General features: G+C 28.3%; 1 protein-coding gene across 3 annotated transcripts in view; it reads left to right on the forward strand.

Moving 5' to 3' along the window:
- LOC107444693 (alpha-2C adrenergic receptor-like) overlaps positions 1-17642 on the forward strand; it is a 189355-nt gene extending 171713 nt beyond the window's left edge. For all 3 annotated transcript variants that reach the window (XM_016058909.3, XM_071178697.1, XM_071178700.1), the window contains exon 3: positions 12573-17642. In XM_016058909.3, the coding sequence (XP_015914395.1) occupies positions 12795-14519 (1725 nt within the window). In that variant the 5' untranslated portion in view covers positions 12573-12794 and the 3' untranslated portion in view covers positions 14520-17642. The remainder of the gene's footprint in view (positions 1-12572) is intronic.
- The last annotated feature ends 2653 nt before the right edge of the window (positions 17643-20295 follow it).

The following is a 20295-nucleotide window of genomic DNA, read 5'->3' on the forward strand; positions in this document are numbered from 1 at the left end:
TATATATATATATATTGAAACATCTACGTATTTTTACAGTCGGTCAACAAGTATTTATTAATAAAATATTACGAACTCTATACTTTACTGTAAAATGACATCCGAAAAATTGAATGCTAAAAAAAGTAATGTCACATTTCTAAGAATTTCTTAAAGGTATTTTCTTTTTAATTTTCCGTATTTTCATTACACTTATAACTAATGTTGTAAAATAAAGAGCAAAATGTGTTTTATATAATTTATTTATAAATATTTAAATAATTTTATTTTCGTTCTTTGATTACACAGATACTTTAAAAAAATTAAATAGATAAAGGATTTTAAATTTATTCCTCACTAAAAAAGCATAATAATTTTTATTGAAATGTAACATACTTCTTTTGAAATGTGTATTCCTTTAAGGAAATTCTACTGTTAAAGCAGAAATGAAATTTAAAGTTTAATTATTAGTCTTAAATTTAAATAAAAAGTGTCCTAAGAAAGAAATTTCTCAAGTTCATAATTGCAGTTTATTCTGTAATTAATTTCTAACCCTTAAGCTCGGAAGTAATTCAAAGAAAATTTTAAAGTCTACCAGATTTCCTTTTCCCTGCAATGGGCCACTAAAACATTCATTTTAACCATCTAAATATTACCTTAATTTTCATTCTTCCTAGGAAACTCTGCAAGTGTAGGATACTTGATTAGTTATAATTTAAATTGGATTTTTTCTCAATCAATAAATCCATTTTCATAATAGACCATGTGTGTATTTTATCGACAACATATTATAAAATTTTTATTAACTTATTCTTCAAGGATGAATTACAAAACTTTTTTATTTCAATTATCTTATAATACTTTTTATGCTTTATCTCTTAGCTTTTTTTATCCATTGCAAAATCATTTTTGAATAAGTTTTTTTAGCTTTAGACTTAGATCATCATTTTTAATAGTGTTTTCTATAAACCATTTGTTAAAAATAATACAATTTAAAGCTGTTTTATGTTATTTAGTTTTTAATTTAATTAAGACATATTATCATCAAGATCTTATATCAAGCTCTTCAGGGATGGAAAGCAGGAGTTTCATATTGCCCTAAAGCATTTGATATATTTATTATTTTTTATCTAACGAATGACTTTTTTTAAAATATCCTTTCTTAGAAAAAAAATTTCTTTTCTTAGTTTTTTATTTCTTTTCTTCTTATATTAGGAACCTTATTTCTTATCGTTTTTTAACTTAAATTTTTTAATAAAATTAAATCAAATAAAAAATGTTAATACAATGCAGTTTTTGTCTCTCGCAGTAGATAGTACTCATCGTAGACTATTTCATTCTTATTTCTCAATTGTCCCAAAACATTTTTTTTGTTCTTTATGTTTCTTTTTTATTCAATCTAATCTTCTTAAATTAACGTTTTTATCTTGGAATTAAGATTTTTCACAAATTAATTACTAAAATTTAAAATTGAAACAGATATTGACATTTAAAACTTAAGCAGTTTTAAATTAAACGTCCGCGTTTATACACATCACAAAAAATTTAAACTCAGCTCTCCAAAATGCTTCAAAATCAAGCATAATTCTTGGTTAAAATAACTGTTTGAATTGTCTAATTCTTTGATCAAGATATTTTTTTCAAATTCAAGTCGTAGCTTTTCTACCCTAGTTATATAAGTCAAATTTGGAAAAATATAAATTTTATCATTTATACGTAGGAAAACTATTTTATTTAAAAGAGAAATATTTCGACATTTCTCTTGTTCTAAAAAATTCCTCCGCACCAGAGTTTACTTAGATAATAAAATCAGCAAACTTTTTTTTTATTTTGTTATGAATTTTTTCCCCAGATACACCTTGTTTCTCCTCATTTATTTTTAACTTATATTTAACAGCCAAAGCACATCTTTATTTCTGCATTTTTTTACGAAACATTCTAAACTTTTTATTTTAAAAATATTTGACGTGAAAATATTTAACTCCCTCTGAACCATTTTTTACCAGTCATAACAGTAGATGTAATTAATATTTTTTTCATAACTTTACGATTTAGCATAAAATAATGTTAATAGCATTCTAAGGCAACTGCAACGTTCTAAAGTTAACGGTCATTGCTAATACCATTATTTAAAAAATGCAATCCAAACGTTAGGGAATTGAGTAAATTTTATGCTGGCTATTCATGTTTTTAAAATTTATAATTTACATGTTCCAAATCAACACGTTATGAACTAATTGAATTTACCTAATGCTGAAAACGCTTTTAAGTTGAGTTTTTCATAAAAATGTATTCATGAAAATGGTAGTAATATAAAGTAACTAATTAAACCTTTTGATTTTCTTCTCGTAATTTCCATTAGCTGAAAGCATAAATCACTTACTTTAGCTAAAACTCCCGAATGTTTTCTTTCATTAGAAAGTAGTTTGAAGTATTTCTAATTTAGAATACTTCATGCATAGAATTTTAGTTCTAATTTTCTTTTGGCAAATTTACATTGAAGTTAAAGTTTTATTCAAATTATAGTAAATATGCATTAAGGCTTTTAACTGCGTTTGAACCATATCACCTCCCAAGTTAATTTATTTCATTTTTTAATTAAAGGCAAAAGAGTCGTATAATTTCAGAGGATTCAATATTGACTTTCCTTTTTTAAAAATTGATTAATATTTTAGAAAGAATAAGATTGAAGAAAATAAGAAATAATATTTACATAAGCAAATCAAAGTATATATTTTATGAGAAAATTTAAAATCTTTTGTTAAATTAAGAGTGTTACCAACAAATAAGTTGTCAAATATTAAAATAGGGTTCATAACAATTGCTTAAACTTTTCTATAAACACGACAATTTTTTTTCTTTCGAGCACTGAAGCATGAATATTTATTTCAAAAAAAGCTGCTTTGTATTATTTATCATCTAAATATTAGCTCTTTAAAATAGTTACTGAAAGAATTAAAGGTTTAAGGTATCTCAATTCGACTACATATTTTAAGTGTTGATAAAGCATCAAAAAGACGGCCTTTTTTTACCATATATCTTGGCAACTTCTTCAGCAGTAAGTTTATATTAATAAATTTTTCAAGAGATTAAATATACAATAATCATATTTTAAGTTACTTCACTCTCTATCCCCTGAGCCATGGTGGACGAATCATGGGTTAGATTCCTCTTGCTGTCGGGCTAACCGTGGGAGATTTTCTTGGTTTGCCTTACAAAAAAGCAGGTCAGATTCATCAAAAAAGTCCTCCATGGAGGTAAATTTCTTCCAATTTTAGATCCAATAGTTCCCTTGTCTTATGGATTGGGCTTAAAATTACTAGGCTTATTAGTCGTAAACCAAAAGATTGAGACGGCTGTTCAACGACGGTTATAAAATACTCCAAGTTTCCATTTTAACGGACAAGTTGATAAGAAAAGCAACAATTCTCTTACTTTTTTGTCACATGATTCAATTCAAAACTGAGTATTAACTGACTCTTCGGAACACACAAAGAGTTACATTATTGGCATGTTATCGCAAATGAGCTTTGCCACTAGTCAAGCCAACCTAATTGTACAACTCTTTTATTTTGAATAATTTTGTGAAAGAGAAAAATGAATAAAAAGTTTTTCAAAACGCAGAAAACACGTAACCAAGTAAATTTTATAATAATGAGTAAGCAGTCTAAAAACGAGTCCAATATTAGACTTTGCCTTCCGCTTGATTACGTCCACATTTCATTATAAATTAGCCGTTATGTATAATTAGAAAGTGATCAGATTTAAATACTCTCTCAAAATTTAAATAAATTAAATTGCTGAGCAATATATGAGGCCTATTTTTGCATAGCAGTGAAGAACGGAGAATTTCAAAAAAAAAAAAAAGAATTCTCATTTTTCACCAGCAGGGATACTCTCTTGCTCATGGTTTGTCAATTGTTAAGAAACGGGGTGAAGATTCAGACATGACCAAATACCATAAGTTTTGATAAGCTCGCGTAAGTGCTAAATCTCCTAAAACACCATAGTTCAAGTTTTCCTAGTACAGACATATGCATCATTTTGGTAAACTAATACGAATTGAACCATTGAATTTGTAATTTTTTTAATTTTTTTATGAAAGTGTGAACCAAAGAGCTTTATAACATGTGTATAAAAGTTTTGAAGAAAAACTTTTACACAATAAGGATTCTCTTTGTCGAATTAATTTTTTAATAGTGAAATAAATAAAATGTTTTTTTAACGTTTTGAGTGATTAAATAAAATCAGCTTGGTCAATGCCAACAGAAGAAAAGTATTATTTAAGTTTTTGATTTCTTTCTGACAAAAAAAAATTTTTTTAGCACCTTCTTAAAACCTCTACCTCTAAGTCGAACTCATAACTATCCGAATCTAATTTCGGACAAAAGCACTTTGAGAAAATATTTTATCTAGTCTCTGAACTTTCTACTGCATTGATAAGCAAATAAAAACAAACTAAAAAAAAAGTCTGTGAAACGAGTATTCTTCTTCTTTTATTTTTATCAAAAGGGATTAGGGTAACACACTCATAAAATACTTTCAAACCAATGCTACTGTACCAGAAAACTTCGATTGGACATTAATTTTTTTTCAGAATCAACAATCATAAAAAAAAAGTTTCTATCGGGTACTCTTAACACCCAAATGGGAAGTTCGGGTGGTCACATTTTATCGAAGGGCACCAAACAAACAAAAATTATATCGGTAACTAAAAGAAAGTATGAGAATAAGCCAAGGAGACTCTGTGTAACTTTTCATGTGGAACAATCGAATTTCTTCCTGCACCCTAGCTCTCTTGGGTGTATTAACGATAACGATAGAGAATCTAAGAAAGAATAGGAAAAAGGGGGGAAAGCTATTATACGGCTCATAAAGCAATAATCCCTTTCACCTACACCCCCCCCCATTCCATGCTTTCACTTATCACTGTGTTAAATTGTGTGATACTCCGCAAAACGCTTTTGTGCTTCTTTTATCGTATTTTAAATTAAGTTTGTTGGTTCCCTCTGTCCGTACAAAACATTAACTTTCTTTGTAATTGTCAGTTTTAAGTTTTTATTGTCAGTAACGTTTACTAAAGTGAAAAAAACAAAGCAGTCAACAAACGAAAAAAAATCGTTAATTTTAAAATTTCAGTGTCGAAAGTTTTCCAGGTTTAAAAAATAAAACCCGATTACTCTTATATTTTTTTGAAAACTATAAGTTCTAAATCACTTTGTAGTACCATACACTGTTAAAAATGGTCCCTCAAATTTCAGGAAACTATCTCCGTTTTTGACGAAACCCTTTCTTGGTATGTGCTCCGAAGAAAAATATCGCCAAAGTGGCGAAATAACACTTGTCACTTCTTCAGAAAAACAAATTTCGTGTAAATGAACTAAACATTTCGCCTTCTGTTCTTTCTTCGAAGAAAAAAATACCGAGGCGATTAATGTATGTAACTCTTATGATAATTACTTTATCGTGGACACCATGTAAGTAAATAAATGTCGCCTAAACATCTCATGATGGACAGATAAATCAAATCGATAAATAAACTCCTTGTCCAAATCTGGATTTGAACCCGTAATCTTCTCGAGAACCAACTCCTTAATCCGGTTGGCTTGGTCTTTCATTTTATTTTCAATCGTCTAGTCCTCATTCTAGTCCTCATTCAATCTCCCACAATCCACTACGATGATGTTTTGAATTGAAGAAACATTTTTTTTCATATATTTGAGAGTTCACGTATTGTCACAAATCATGTGATTTTGCGACGAAATGATTCTCAACGAATGCAACGATTAAATAAATATTGCACGTGAATATTGAGGGAAACGAGTGTGCAGACTCCTTGGCTAAGGAAGGCATAGGTGCGGACCAACCTTGCACGATCACGCTTGCAGACGCAAATGCAGTTGAAAGACACAGACTTCTGCCCCATTCCTTCAGAAAACCCCTCATTACTGACTTTGATTGTTCCAGAATCTTAACATCAACAATTACAAGACTGATAACAAACCACTTTAAAGGGATGAAAATTCTTCCCGACAAAATAAGAACTTATATTCCCTGCAAGAACTGCACCGATATCCAACTTACCCCGAATCACATTCTCGGGTGCCCAGCCATTACCCCATATGTTTTACAACTGGGTATGGTGCCACTGGCTTCAGAACTTCGTGTGATCCTCTAGAGTAATGATGTATTGGAGCTTGCGGATGCAGTTTTGAAGGTACGCGAGGCCATTTAATTGTCCATGGACACGATAAAATAAAAATATTGATCAAGGATTGCTCAATTATCAAAAGTGAGAATTTTATTTCTGAGAGTATAATGAGGCTCTTTATTGTGTTATTTATTTTATTGCGGAATAAGTATTTATCGTAAATAAGTACAATCAATGTAATACGTGAAGAATATTTATTTACATATTTATTTACTTGCATATAAATAAGATATTTTGAAATTATTACAAAGTACGATTAGTAAATCAAAGATAATGCAATGCACCTAGAAGAACAGAAGGAGCACTTTAAAGAAAACAGCATGAAAATATATTCTTGTTTATGGTGCCTATTGAACCTCTTTCCTCAACGCTTCCGAGAGTTGAAAGAGGGCTAACAATTGAATCACTTATTTAAAGTATTGATAAAAATATAAATGTTAACTATAGTTTAGTAGCAATGAGACCACGGGACCTTAAAAATCATAAACTTTTTTTAAAAAAAAAGGTTTTTGTCTATGAAGTAAAGCAAAATTATATTTGCCACTCGGTTTTGCACATTTTTAGAGATAAAAAGGAATGAAAACAAAATAAATTTTTGTCTTGAACATAAGTTTAAATTTCATCCATATAAGATTGTTTTTCTTCTATTAATTTGATCCTTGCCACTCATCATTTTTTTAATAATTTTCTCGAAAATTCAATACAGGCTACGTTTAATAAATTAAGTGATTTTGAATGAGTATTCTATTAAATAAAAATAATTATAAAATTCTTGTTTCAACTAAAGTGAACACATAATTTGGGAGAATGAATGCATACATGTCACTTCTTACTTCTTTTTAAAAATCTACATGAATTAAACGAAAACTTATTATGTCAATTTGTATTGTTATTATGCATTTTTACAATGAATTTGAAAATTTTTAGTTGACATTTGAGACACTGGGGATAATGTTATGTCTTTTCATTGTTATATATTTTTCTTTAGTTTTGTATAATTTAAGAATAGAAATTCTCCTGTAGAAATTTCATAAATTTTGCATAATTTAGCGGTAGAAATTTGCATGAATTTATCCAAAGATAATTTCATTCAAAATATAAATTTTAGTTAATATTTATTATTTTGTTTAATAGTGTCGAAAAATTTCAAACTACAACAATAAACAATTTGTATACAATTTTTAACATCATTTTTAAGTAAATAATTTTTCATGGCAAAATACAAAATTTGTGAAAAATCAGTTAAATAGTTCCTGAAAAATCGAATTATAAATATACGACTCTTTTGAAATTTCATTTTTCAATTAATCGATATTCAACCGATTTTAAACGAATTTTCAAAATCAATACATCGAATTTTGACCTATTGCTTGAATTTTGTATTTTGCAATGCAAAATTACGCATTTCAAAATGATATAAATAATTTTATACCTTATTGCAAATGAAACTTTTCTGATTTGATTAAATGAAATAATAAGAACTAATAAATATTTACTAACATATATTTTTTGCATGGAATTGTCTTTGAATAAGCAAATTTTATAATTGTGAACAAAAAATTTTTCAATTCGAACTTTTTAATTCTCGAGATATGGCGAAAGCGAAATACGCAAAAAATGAAATTAACATTATCAGGTCCAGCTTTGGATCGCTCTCCTGACCAAGCTATGGGGACCATATTTCGCAGATTGTGGCTACCGCCTACATTTTGTTGAGTCAGAAATCTGAATCCGTTGAAAAAAATTATGTTTATTCAGAGAAGGTAAGTTTTTGTGTCTGATTTCGTAACTTAAAGTCTCGTCTGCACTAATTAGTTAGCATATTTGAGGTTACCTCCTCGAACTACTAAGATTGGGTCCTAGAACGTGAAGATCCGATAATTTGACCAAAAGTTATTCTGGTTTGTCTATTTTTTAATTTGCTCACTTTGCATTCTAGATACATAAATTTTACCATTGAATGTTCATAAAATTATTCTTAAAAAGTTACAGATTTTTTAAAAATTTTGTATATTTGCTTATATGCTATTGTTACTCATTCGTATAATTCAAAAACCTAAAAAATTTGCAGCTGGCTACTTTTTTTGCAATTTTAATATTTTTGATGTTTTTATAAAAACATACCATCCTAATCTTAATGAGTCTCCGATTATTAAGTTTTTTTTTGCATATAATTTAATCTTTCTTTAAAATGAGAACAAGTAATTTGTCCATTTGTTTTCGTATTCAAATTTAATTTCGGTTTCAAGTTTTAAATATATATATATATATATATGCAGTTTTGACTACCATTACGAAAGTTACTTTTTGACGGAAAAGGGGGAAAATATCGTTTCGCCTTCAGATACAATTTTAATATTTGCTCTGTCCAAATACTTTTTCCGGTTTTCTTCATCTCCAGGAACACAATTTTAAAAGCATCATGCGGAAACTTTTGATTTATTGAAAGAGTGTTTATACTTGGAGATGCAGTTATGGATCTTCGCGATACAGCTTAAATTCCAAGTTCAAGAAAACAGAAGAATTTATTTCTTATGTAAAGAAAAGCACGTATTTCCTTTCTAGATAAATATTCCTGTTATATTGTTTTGGTGCATATTAAAATATTCATAAGTTTTCACTGTTTTTTTCGCATGAAATATGACGCACATGAATAAAGTAAGAAATTTAGGCAGAGTGTTGGAAATGTAAGATTTGTGGACTTGGAAAGATTGTTATGTCCACAAAGTTTTTTTATACATTTATAAAGCGTATGAGTTCTAAACTTTTCATTTTTAATTTCTTATTTATTAAAAAAGTTTTGCAATCTTGTAAAACTTTTTTCATGATAAACCCAGCTTAACTGCAAAGTTTTGTGCTTGATTATTTTTAAATCAGAGCTTGAAATCATAATGCTTTATTTATTTTCCTATTTATCGAGCATAATACTTCTTAAAGGGAAATAAATGTTCACTCTTCTAAATAACAAAGTAATTGAAAAACATTTAAGAAAAAAGCAATGTTGATATACTTGTTTAATAATGCTAGCGTATTTCGCAAGGCCAACAGATTTTTTTAAAAGCTTATTTATGTGTAAGTGGCAATTTTCATAGCTCACAGAAATACTTATGAAATTCATAAACTTCAGAAACTCGCACATATAATTTTTAGAGTGGTATCGGATTCAAGAGACAAAATTTTATTTACCCTTTTTTGGTCGTATTAAATTCCTTCTTAGTACTTACTGTTCGGAATCTATTACTGTTCGGAGTTAATACTGTTCGGAATCTATTTTTTTAAAACGTAATAAGTAGGTTCTTTATCTACAGCCCGCAGTGGGCTTTGGCTTCCTGAACATTGTAGTTCCAATCCCTTCTATTCCTGACATAGGATTTCTAGTTTGCAATTTTCATGAAAGTGAAATATATTGTTACATTATCTAAGTGTAATAATAGTCAATAAAATTTTGAATTCTAATGTATAAAATTTTTATATCTCTTTAAAGTACGTAATTTTACATGGCAAAATGAAAATTTTGAGCTAAATCAGTTGAATGGTTTCTGAGAATCAAAATTTTAATATGCGATGCGTTTAATGGAATTTCTTAATTGAGTCCAAGCTTTGAACTGCTTTTATGGCCAAAATATTGGGACCACTGGCCAAACTATTGAGGTTATTCCCATGTATTTCGGGGGACAGAAATCCAAATTTGTTAAAAAAAATGAATGTTTAATCAGAGAAAGTACATTTTTGTATCTGATTTCGTATCTTAAAATATTGTCTGCCCTAAGTAATTAGCATATTTGGGGTCACTCCTTTAAACCACCAAACATGAGTCCTAGAACATGAAGATTCAATCATTAGATCAAAAGTTATTCAGGATGGTCCGTTTATTTTAGCTCACTGTACATCTAGGGTATTGCAGTAGTCGATTTCTGTAACAATAGGGAAAAGCAGCCATTTGTCTTGTTCTTCAAGCAATTAAACGCTGGTTCCGTGTCATCATTTGACGCAAGGAAGAAAATTTTTCACAATTAAAGAAATAGAAGCGATATATAGCCCTAGTGATTTCTAAAACAAATCAACAGCAATCTTTCGACAGTATCAAGAGTGATTATATTGGAATGAGAAACAGGTCATTTGACACAACAGATCATTGGTGATGTTTAGTTGTGTATTATATAACATATTTTATAACATAATATGCAAATTGATATCTAAGTGCTCACTACATCATATATCTAAATCGGCAATGTATATATTTTCTACCATACTTAGAAAAGTTGCAAACTAAAACAGTGGGGAATTTTTTTTTCTGTTGGTTGAAACTTTTTAACAGATTTTAGATGCTTTCGTATAGCTGATTTAAATTCTATATTCGGTTTTTAGCTCCAAGCTACAGTTCTTCATTTTTTAAACTGACATTTTTAGTCAATTTTAAGTCGAAATGTATACGTTTAAAAACATTATATATAACATTGGTCACATAAATGTCTGTCCCACTTTTAGGGGAATTAGGGCACATCATCAGAATTAAAATTACATAGTAACCTATGACCGGACATGCCGACATAGGCGACTAGGGACACTTCCCTATTTCGAACTATATCTTCACGTGCTTCTGAATTCGTTATAAAAAGAAAACGCTCCAAGTCACGTAAAACGATCTTTCCAGGCAGAGGTTCTTATGAAATTTTAATTCTGGTGATGTGTCCTAACTCATATAAAACTTAGCTGCAATATTATGTCTGCTATATACAACATTTTTAAACTTGTACATTTCAACAAAAAAATTGATCTGAAAATGTCATCTGTAGCTTTAGGAGCAAAACTAACTTCAAACTTGAAATCCCAAATTTCGCATGATCAATGATTTGTATAAATGCTACAAAAAATTGTTCAGCAAGTATATTGTATATACTGGCCGAATTAAGCTAGTATATACAATAAGTATATAAAAGTGTGTCGGAAAAAGACAAGCAGAAAAATACTAATCTTGATTTTTTTTCTATTCTTTAGTTTTGTAAACATCAAAAGGTATTTTTTTGCATCATGCTCCATTATGCATCTTAAAGATTACATAACCTGTTTAACACTTTTGAATTTAAAAAAAGAATCGTATATTTTTAAGTACGAAGTACTTTGTGAAATTGAAAGATTTAATTGATTTTGTAAAAATGGAAAGGAAACTTACTTTCAAAAAGCTTTCGGAAGCTTTCTTCTTTTTTGTACTATGGTTCACCCATCAGTCAAAACATCCAATCATTTTTCGTTATACTAGACGATCGCATTTCAAGTTGTTACAATGATCTGTGATAAAGTATTATAACAAACAAGAAGGTTTTAAAGTAGACTAATGTTTTCTCATGTTTCCTTTTGTGTTCTAACACAAAGGGATCTCGTTGTTGTGGGCGAATTTACTTTGTTGATGTATTGAACAATAATGAAGCAAACATCAGAGAGATTTAATAATAGAATTTTTTTTTCCTTTCGTGAGCTATCTTTGCTAGTTCATGTGCTTATATTTTTAACTAACTGTGCATATTTTTTAGTTAGATTTCGAAAATTGCACTTGCTCAGTTATTACAGAACATACGTAGATAAACATGTGGAATGATAAGCGAGTGAAATCTTTGTTGCAGCTTTTCTTTTGCTTTTTCATACGTTTGTAAACAATAAGAGGAACGGTATTACTCAATATTTCTATTATCAAGCAGAGGTTGAAGTACTTTAGATATGAATACTGTTAGTTTTATTTTTAAATTTTGATTTTTAAATGAAATGTTAACTTGCCGAGCTTTGAGCTCGTAATTCGACAATTTTGATAACTTATCGAAGCATTATCTTTTTTAAATGTATAGTTTTGTAAAAAATTTTAAATACGCATTGTTTGTTAATGATAAATGAACTTAACTTAATCAAGTGACGTAATCTTTGCATAAAAGTGTATCAAAAGAGCGATAAAGACCATTAAAACAATGAAAAAAAATCGATGTTTTCGTTAGAATTGTTATAAACTTGTTCATTTAAGTTCCTTCCAAGGGTTAATAGGGGAAAGATGTTATATTTTACCCTTAATTTTTTTTGTTCCCTTTACGGGTTACTTCTATTTCGTGAAGTTCAGATTTTAATTTTGAAACTTAAATATAATGATTTGAATATTCTTTAGTCATACAGTTGAGTTTCAAAATAAAAATTTAACAACGAAAAATGAAAAAATAAAATCATAATATGAGGAACAAAAATAATATGCCCTTTGAAAATTCATTCAGTATATGCTGAAAAAAAGAATAGTTTAAAAATAAAAAAGTAACATTTTAACTAAACGTCATTAAATGCGCAAATTTCGAAATCATAAATTATTCCTGAATATCTTTTAATACATTATTTTTATCTTTTGCAGGTCAAAGGCATGTATAATGGATCACCAGACATTATTATCTTTATGTCTGAACATCAAGTTCGTAGCTTCGAAGATAGCAATAAAATTTCAACAGTTGAAGACAATGTCACCTAATGTGAGACTTAAAACTGCAACAAGAAATTATTCTACTTCAAACCATGCAAGTCATGACACTTATTTGACTTTCAGAATCTTACGAAGGCAGCATTTACTTGATTAAGCATGGAAGATAATTATACGGCTATTTATTTCAACGCAAGTGGCATTTACAACGCTTTTTCCATTGACTATAATCTTTTTCGGCAATCTTTAAATGGAACCGAAGAACTAAATTTAACTTACCAGAATGACTCATATCCGTGGCCGAATGGGGGGGATGACTACGATGGAGAATGGAATGGCTCTGAGTACCCTAGCGGGTATTCCCATCTCAGAATCATTTTGACGTCATTTTTTGTGACAGTCATCATGATTCTCATAGTGGTGGGAAATATGCTGGTATGCATTGCCATAGCCACTGAAAAAGCTCTTAAGACGGTCCAGAATTGGTTCATTGCCTCGTTAGCCGTATCTGACTTCCTTGTCGGCCTGATAGTAATGCCTTTCTCGCTGGCCAAAGAAGTTATGGGCTATTGGATCTTTGGGACAATTTGGTGTGAAATCCATTCCGCTCTCGATGTTTTCCTGTGCACGGCCTCTATTAACAGTCTCTGCCTTATAAGTTTGGACAGATATTGGTCAGTGACGCACGCAGTCGAGTATCTCAGGAAACGAACTCCTCGCCGGTCGATTGCCATGATTTGTGGTGTCTGGGTGCTATCGGCCATCATATCCTTGCCTCCGCTGGTCGGTTGGAAGAAGCCAGAAAAGCCTTCCAATTACCCGGAGTGCTTGCTGAGCGATGATGTTGGTTACGTGTTATACTCGGCGTTCGGTTCCTTTTATGTTCCCGCTTTCGTCATGGTATTTGTTTACTGTAAAATATTTGTAGCAGCCAGATCAAGAGCCAGGCGGCACTTAAAAAAGAAACAGAAAGCAGTGTCATCCGTTGCGACAGAACTTACGAATGATCCCATTAGGGATAAATCTACGACAACGACCACGTGCACGAGCTTCAGTAATGCAAGTCCTCCAGATCGTTCAAAAGACTTTGAAACATTCTCTCCCATTCCTGAACTGCCAAAAATACCTGAAAGTAATGGAACCCGATCTGAAGTGGGTGTATCTCCAGTAGTTGTAGTTGAAGCGCCAGAAATAATCATCGAGAACTCTGCAGATGGGTGTTCTGATACGCAGGAAACGGAGAGTTTTCAAACACCTCAGATCAGGTTTCCTGATGCCGACGTACAGAGAGTAACTTTTAAGGAGGACATTCGATCAGAAACGAACAGCTTGTGCAAGTCTTCGTCGTCTAATATAGACAAGCAAGTTAGTGAATCGACCGAAAAGTGCCACCTTTTTGTTAAAGAAACTCAAGGAAGGAGAACATCTCTGCTCAAAGCTCCTAAATTTTTGAAATCTCCTTTTGGATCAACCCTCTCTCTAGCCGATCTGGGTAGATCCGAGGAGGATGTCAGTGATATGGGAGATGGGTCTAATACTTCAAAAAAGAAGAAAAAGAAAAAAAGAGGCAAAATGCCTCCTGAAGAAATTCCAAAAAGGCCACCTACTTCCGAAGCCGAAAGGCAAAAAAGAAGAATAGCAAAGGCGAAAGAAAGAAGAGCAACTCTCATACTAGGTCTCATTATGGCCTCATTCATATTAGCATGGTTACCATTTTTTGTATTGTATGTGCTAGAAGCGCTTTGCAAAGCATGTGACATTGGTCCGACAGGGTTTGCTGTAGCCTTTTGGTTAGGTTACTGTAACTCAGCTCTTAACCCAATTATTTACACAATTTTCAATCGGGACTTTCGTAAAGCATTTAGAAAAATACTTTTTAAGTAAGAATTTAGTCTCGTTTGTATATTACGTTTACATAAATCATCCAAGTCCATAAATATTGTGTTTCTCAGACTTTAAAAAGAGATGCAATATGGCATAAGGACAACATTAAGCCTTAGATTCTTTTTGTCTATTTCTGGCTGTGCACTACTCACTAGTATATGTTTGATCGCTAAAGAAGAAAACAATTACTTTTTGTTTCACTATTTATCTCATAATCACCTTTCATTAAATATTATGTGTGCTAGGCACACTTCGAAAATCTCGCTATCAAAAACAAATTTCTTCATCTCATTGTCAGTAAAATAATGAAAATAAATTAAAATAAATACTGTTATGAATTTTAATACTTAATATCTTGTCTTCCATTTCGCCAAAGACAAGAAAGTGCCTGGAGATATGAATAATTACTTTTGAAAAATATGGGAGATTTTAATTTGACACCAAAGTTTCTTAACGAAATTAATACTTAATAACACAAATTAATTTAAATATTCTGTCAAACTTTACACGATTGAGTTAAAAAATTTCACGTATAATTGAAAGAGGGTATAAATTTACTGATATGCTTCAATGATTGAAATTGGAACTTTCAGTATTGCCCCATATATTCTCTGACTACAAGGTTATTACTGGATGGTGATTTAAATGAATGTATTTTCTTAAAGAATTGTGTCTTGCAAGTTTAGTAGCAGAAATAAGTTGATCAAACCACACACAAAATCCATTTGTCAGTATTTTACTATTGTGAGACAAAATTTGAAAAGGCAACATTTTGAAGTAATACTGACATTTTTCAAAGTGTATTAAAGTAGTAAGTTTTGATTGATTTCATAAAGTTCACGGAAGGTATTTGATATACGTATAAATAACAAAGTAAAATTAATATTTAAATTAATGCATTTAAAGTATTCATAATTGTCTCAATATATACCGCAGACTAAAAAATTTCTGAAAAAAAATTTTAAGCGTTGTTTTTTAAATTTAATGTAAAAAATAGGATCATTCTATTTTCAACACAAGATATTTATGCTTTAAAGAAATTATTTGGACTTTTAAAATCAAATATTTTATTACTTTCTAAATTTAAATAACAATTCTAAATTTATATGATAATTCGTATACAATTCTAATTTTTATATGACTGTCATGATATTTTTTTAATTATTAATACGCAGCACCAGGAAAAAAGTATTAAGATTCAATTATAATATTTTTATAAAGTCTTTGTGCAAAAATATGTAATAATGATTAAAGTAACACAATTTCCTCATATGTATCAGCACTACATAATGATATTAACATTTTGCAGCATCCGTTTTTATAAATTTAACATTTTATTTGAAAATTGTGTTATTTTTCCTTGTATTTATCAATTTAAATATACTTATATAGTTGAATGCATTTTAGATACAAACCTATTACTCTATCCTAATTCGCATCAATAATATTATTTGTTTATTTGTGACTGTGAAACAAATGTAATGACGGAAACAAATATACAATTATAATTAACAATGTCAAGTATTTTTCATTTTACTGTAAAACAATTTCTTCTATTATAAATCTTTCAGAGTGTTTTTAATTAATTCTATTTTTATATTTAATTTATTTTATTTTATTTTATTATTTAATGTATGTAATTCTATTTTAATATTTATTGTATCGTTTATTTAATTATGTTTTAGGCATGTTAAAGAATTTTATTTATTAATTATTATTATGTGTATTAAAATACCTGATAAATGAAAAACTCATTGTATTTCGCTTAAATTATTCATGTTTTTGTAGATTATTAAAGAGGTTATTACGAACTTGCGCTCCGGTTACATAAAATTTTATAAATAGTTCTAAATATTTTTTACTTTTTCTTTAGCAGATTATTGGATACAGTTATTCACATGCTTTACTCTTTTAAAAAGAAATTTTTTTATTAGCAAAGCTTTTAAGACTTCGGAATGCTTTAAACAATAAAATTTAACAATTTATGCATAAAAATTTTTTTTCGCATTTAAAATAAAAAGTGCCTTTTTGCACTTTAATATTCAAGATTTATGAGATTACTTAAGTTACTTTAATTATTCTTAAATTACTTTAAAACTTGGAATATATAATTATTTTAAGATTTGAATTAGCAGTTACAATTTCTATTTACATGCATGAAAGTTTACGAAAACCTGTCAGTTTAGGACAAATTAAAATAAATAGGAGGTTTTAAGTTACCATGTAGTATAATGTAACTTAAACCAATGGTAAAGAATTTAATATTTGTCTTGTGTTAATTGGTTATGGGGTAAAAAAAAAATATTGAAATAAATATACTTATAATGGCTAAAATATTTGTTAGTAAAAGAATGGTGAAAGTATCTCTTATTTTACTTGATTAATTTATTTATTTTTTACAATTGTTATATCAGGTAATTAAGTAAAAGTAATAACCATACCCAAAAATTAAAGATGAAAAATATCATAAACAAACATAAGTAATACTTAAATTAGAATATTATGAAAAGCTATAAATCTAGGTAAGAACATTTACCAAGCCACTAAATTAGTGTTTAATATTTAACCCTTTGCTTACGGTATACCATGTTGTACCAACATAAGTGGTCCACACGTTGTACCACCCGTAAGTAAAAGGTTAAAATACACTTTAACTATTGTCAGATCAAAGAATATTTATGTTTTAAAAAGTAACAGAAGAAAAGTTAAATCAACAGAATGACAAAATGATTGATATATTTTTAACATTTCCATAAAATCAAAAATTATTCATTCTTCATAGGGTTACTTATCGAAGCGCCCATTTGTGCACTCACCTTCTTAATTTGATCCTTGAGTTAACAGAAGTCAGTTTGTTAAAAACACGTTGGTAGCTTTTGTTACCACATACAAGAAACAACAATGAATTTAAAAAAAGCAACATAAAAAAAAATTCAATTCCTACTCAGGTCAACAAAGAAAAAATTTATTTTAGTTACTTTTTATTAAATAATTAAAAAATTTTCAATCATATAAAGCTAAAATTAATTTATTAAATTTAATTGATGAATTAATATTTGAAAAAATTGTATTAACATCAAATGTCATTCGCTAGAAGTTTAACAAAAATGCATTTGAAATTGAGTGTATTTTATTAACGATTGAAAATTTGAAAAAGATATATAAATATATATAGTGAGAGTGTAAAATAATATTAGGAATTGAAAGAAAAAGGGGGCGTGGTATCAGACAACTCAGTATAAATTTGGTGAAGTGGCCCACACGTGCTACCACGTAATGCTCTTTATTGCATTTATCTGACACAGGGAATATAAAATAATTAAATATTTAAATGTGAGCAATAAAATATTTTTTTGTTCAAATAGAACTAAAAGTTAGAAACCACTTACAAGAAACAACAGTGAGTTTAAAAATATAGACAAAACCAAAATGGAAAGATTGTCATTAAATTAAATAAATCATGGAAGGAATTATGCTTAAAAATATGGGTATTGACTTAATTAACTAAAAATTTGGAGTTTGTGAATTAAAGGTATGAAACGTATAAATTTGTACTTAAATATTCTCGATATTTAACGAGCAAAAAGTAGTCAAAGCTTCTTTGGAATGTTGTGTTTTTTCTGATGGTGGTGACTATTGAAATACCATTGCTAATTGCTAATCCGTTGATTAGACACTAACAAATATTTATGCTTAGTAATTTAGAGATTATTAAACTTACTTTGATTTACAAACTATTAGAGAGAGCTTTTTTTTTTTTTTTTTTTTTTTTTTTTTTTTTTTTTTTTTTTTGCTGTTTGAAGGATAAATTTTAGGTAGTTTTTCATTCTATATATTTTTTCCTTTGTTTAAAATGTTTTAAAAACATAATTTGCTTCTTAGCTTCTTGAAACTAAAAGTACCGTGGTGTTATACTTGTTATAATACTTTTTAAATCTCACTATAATAAAAACTTCTATTAAATGTCTCATGAATAACACTTAAATCATAAATATAGCAAGAGAATGTCATAACAAAATCTCATAATACAAGGAATTGTATTTTTACACTTTGTGTTATTTTAATGTTCTAAAAAAAGCTTGATTGGATATTGAACAAAACAATTAAACATTATTGTTTGGTTTACTAATTTATTCTCCATATATTTATTTCACTTTTAATTAGTTTTGTTTAGAAAGCACAATATTTTAATTACAGTGTTTCGCTTTGAAATAAATAGTTTAACAAATTGTTTTAATGAGTTAACATATTCAAAATTTTTACTCAAGCTTTGAAAATCATAACTGGATAAATTAAGAGCCAACAAATTTCTGAATTTGTAAATTATATTTATCAACTAAATGTAAATTTTAATTTCAAGGTACACATTTAAAAATCAAGATTCATTTTAAAATCAATAATGAGTATTTATTGATAATTTGTATTTTTCTTCTATACAGCAATGGTAAAATTTTCGTTCTTAAATTTCTTTTCAATATAGTAATATTCATCAATTTATCAGCATCGGAATTAAACAATTATCAACGTATAGTATAACTATACAACTATTTGACTGAAATTATAAAAATATACCGTAAAAATTAGACTATTGCATTTTGATTCCATTAATTTGATACATATCAAATTATAATAAAATCATAAGCCATACTTACTATATAAAATTGATATTTACTACAAATTTTTCAGGAGCAGTTTTCATTTTGATTTTGAATAGATTTGTTAGATATACCAAATAATCTGTGTAGTTTAACAAAAGAATGCAAATAAAGATAAATGAATTTAATACTGTTATGTAGGCATCTTACTGAGCAATTATTGTTGGCCAAACATTTGTTGAAAATATGTTACCATATGTTTGAAATTTTATAATGACAGATTGTACATTTATAGACTTTGGTATTTGTTAACACTTATATAAAATGTTTATATTGTACATTTGTATATTGCATTCATATTTTGTTTACATTCAAAACCTGAAAACAGGATACAAAGAATGTAAAATAAAGGATTCAAAACAGCATAATATCAATAACAGTATAAAATATGAATTTAAAGGCTTGAGGAGATTCTTTATGAAAATAATTAACTTTTTAATAGTTATTTATTGTAGAATAATTCATTTTACTGTTTCTTATGTTAATAGTTTTATTTTATAACTTATATACTCATATATTCAATATTTCTTCCAATATATGACTTATTTAAATAGCAAAAGCATTTAAGTTTTTGTGCATTTGAACATTTCAATATAGTTATTTGTCTGTTCCTAGTACATCTTTGTGAAGAAAGAAGAAAATTTGAATTAAATTGTTACCTCAAAATGAATTAATTTACTACTCCAAAGAAATAACTTAATTAATTATTTTTGTTTAAAAATTATAGTCTTATTTGCTCTAAACAGTATATTAATGGTTTTTGAAAAAAAATCTTATGAGTAAAAAATTTCTAAAACAAGAAGGACGGAAGATATTGTGCATTATTTTATTTATGAAAGTAACATTTATAAAAGTAAATATTATCCTAATTCTCGAAGCATAGTCACTTCAAATGTGTGAATTTAGTTAAACTATAAAATATATTATATTTAAACAAAACCATGACTTTAAAAATGCTAAAATTTTTGCAATATGGATTTGAATTTATTTCAATTGCACTACCAAAAAGGGGACAATATTACCTTCTGAATAGATGGCAATTTCTTAGAAATCCTTCAAGATATAAACATTTTACTTTGGGACACGCTTAATTATATTCTATTTGGAAAGGAATATATATA

Source organism: Parasteatoda tepidariorum, chromosome 1, assembly GCF_043381705.1.
Source record: "Parasteatoda tepidariorum isolate YZ-2023 chromosome 1, CAS_Ptep_4.0, whole genome shotgun sequence".
NCBI lineage: Eukaryota > Metazoa > Arthropoda > Arachnida > Araneae > Theridiidae > Parasteatoda > Parasteatoda tepidariorum.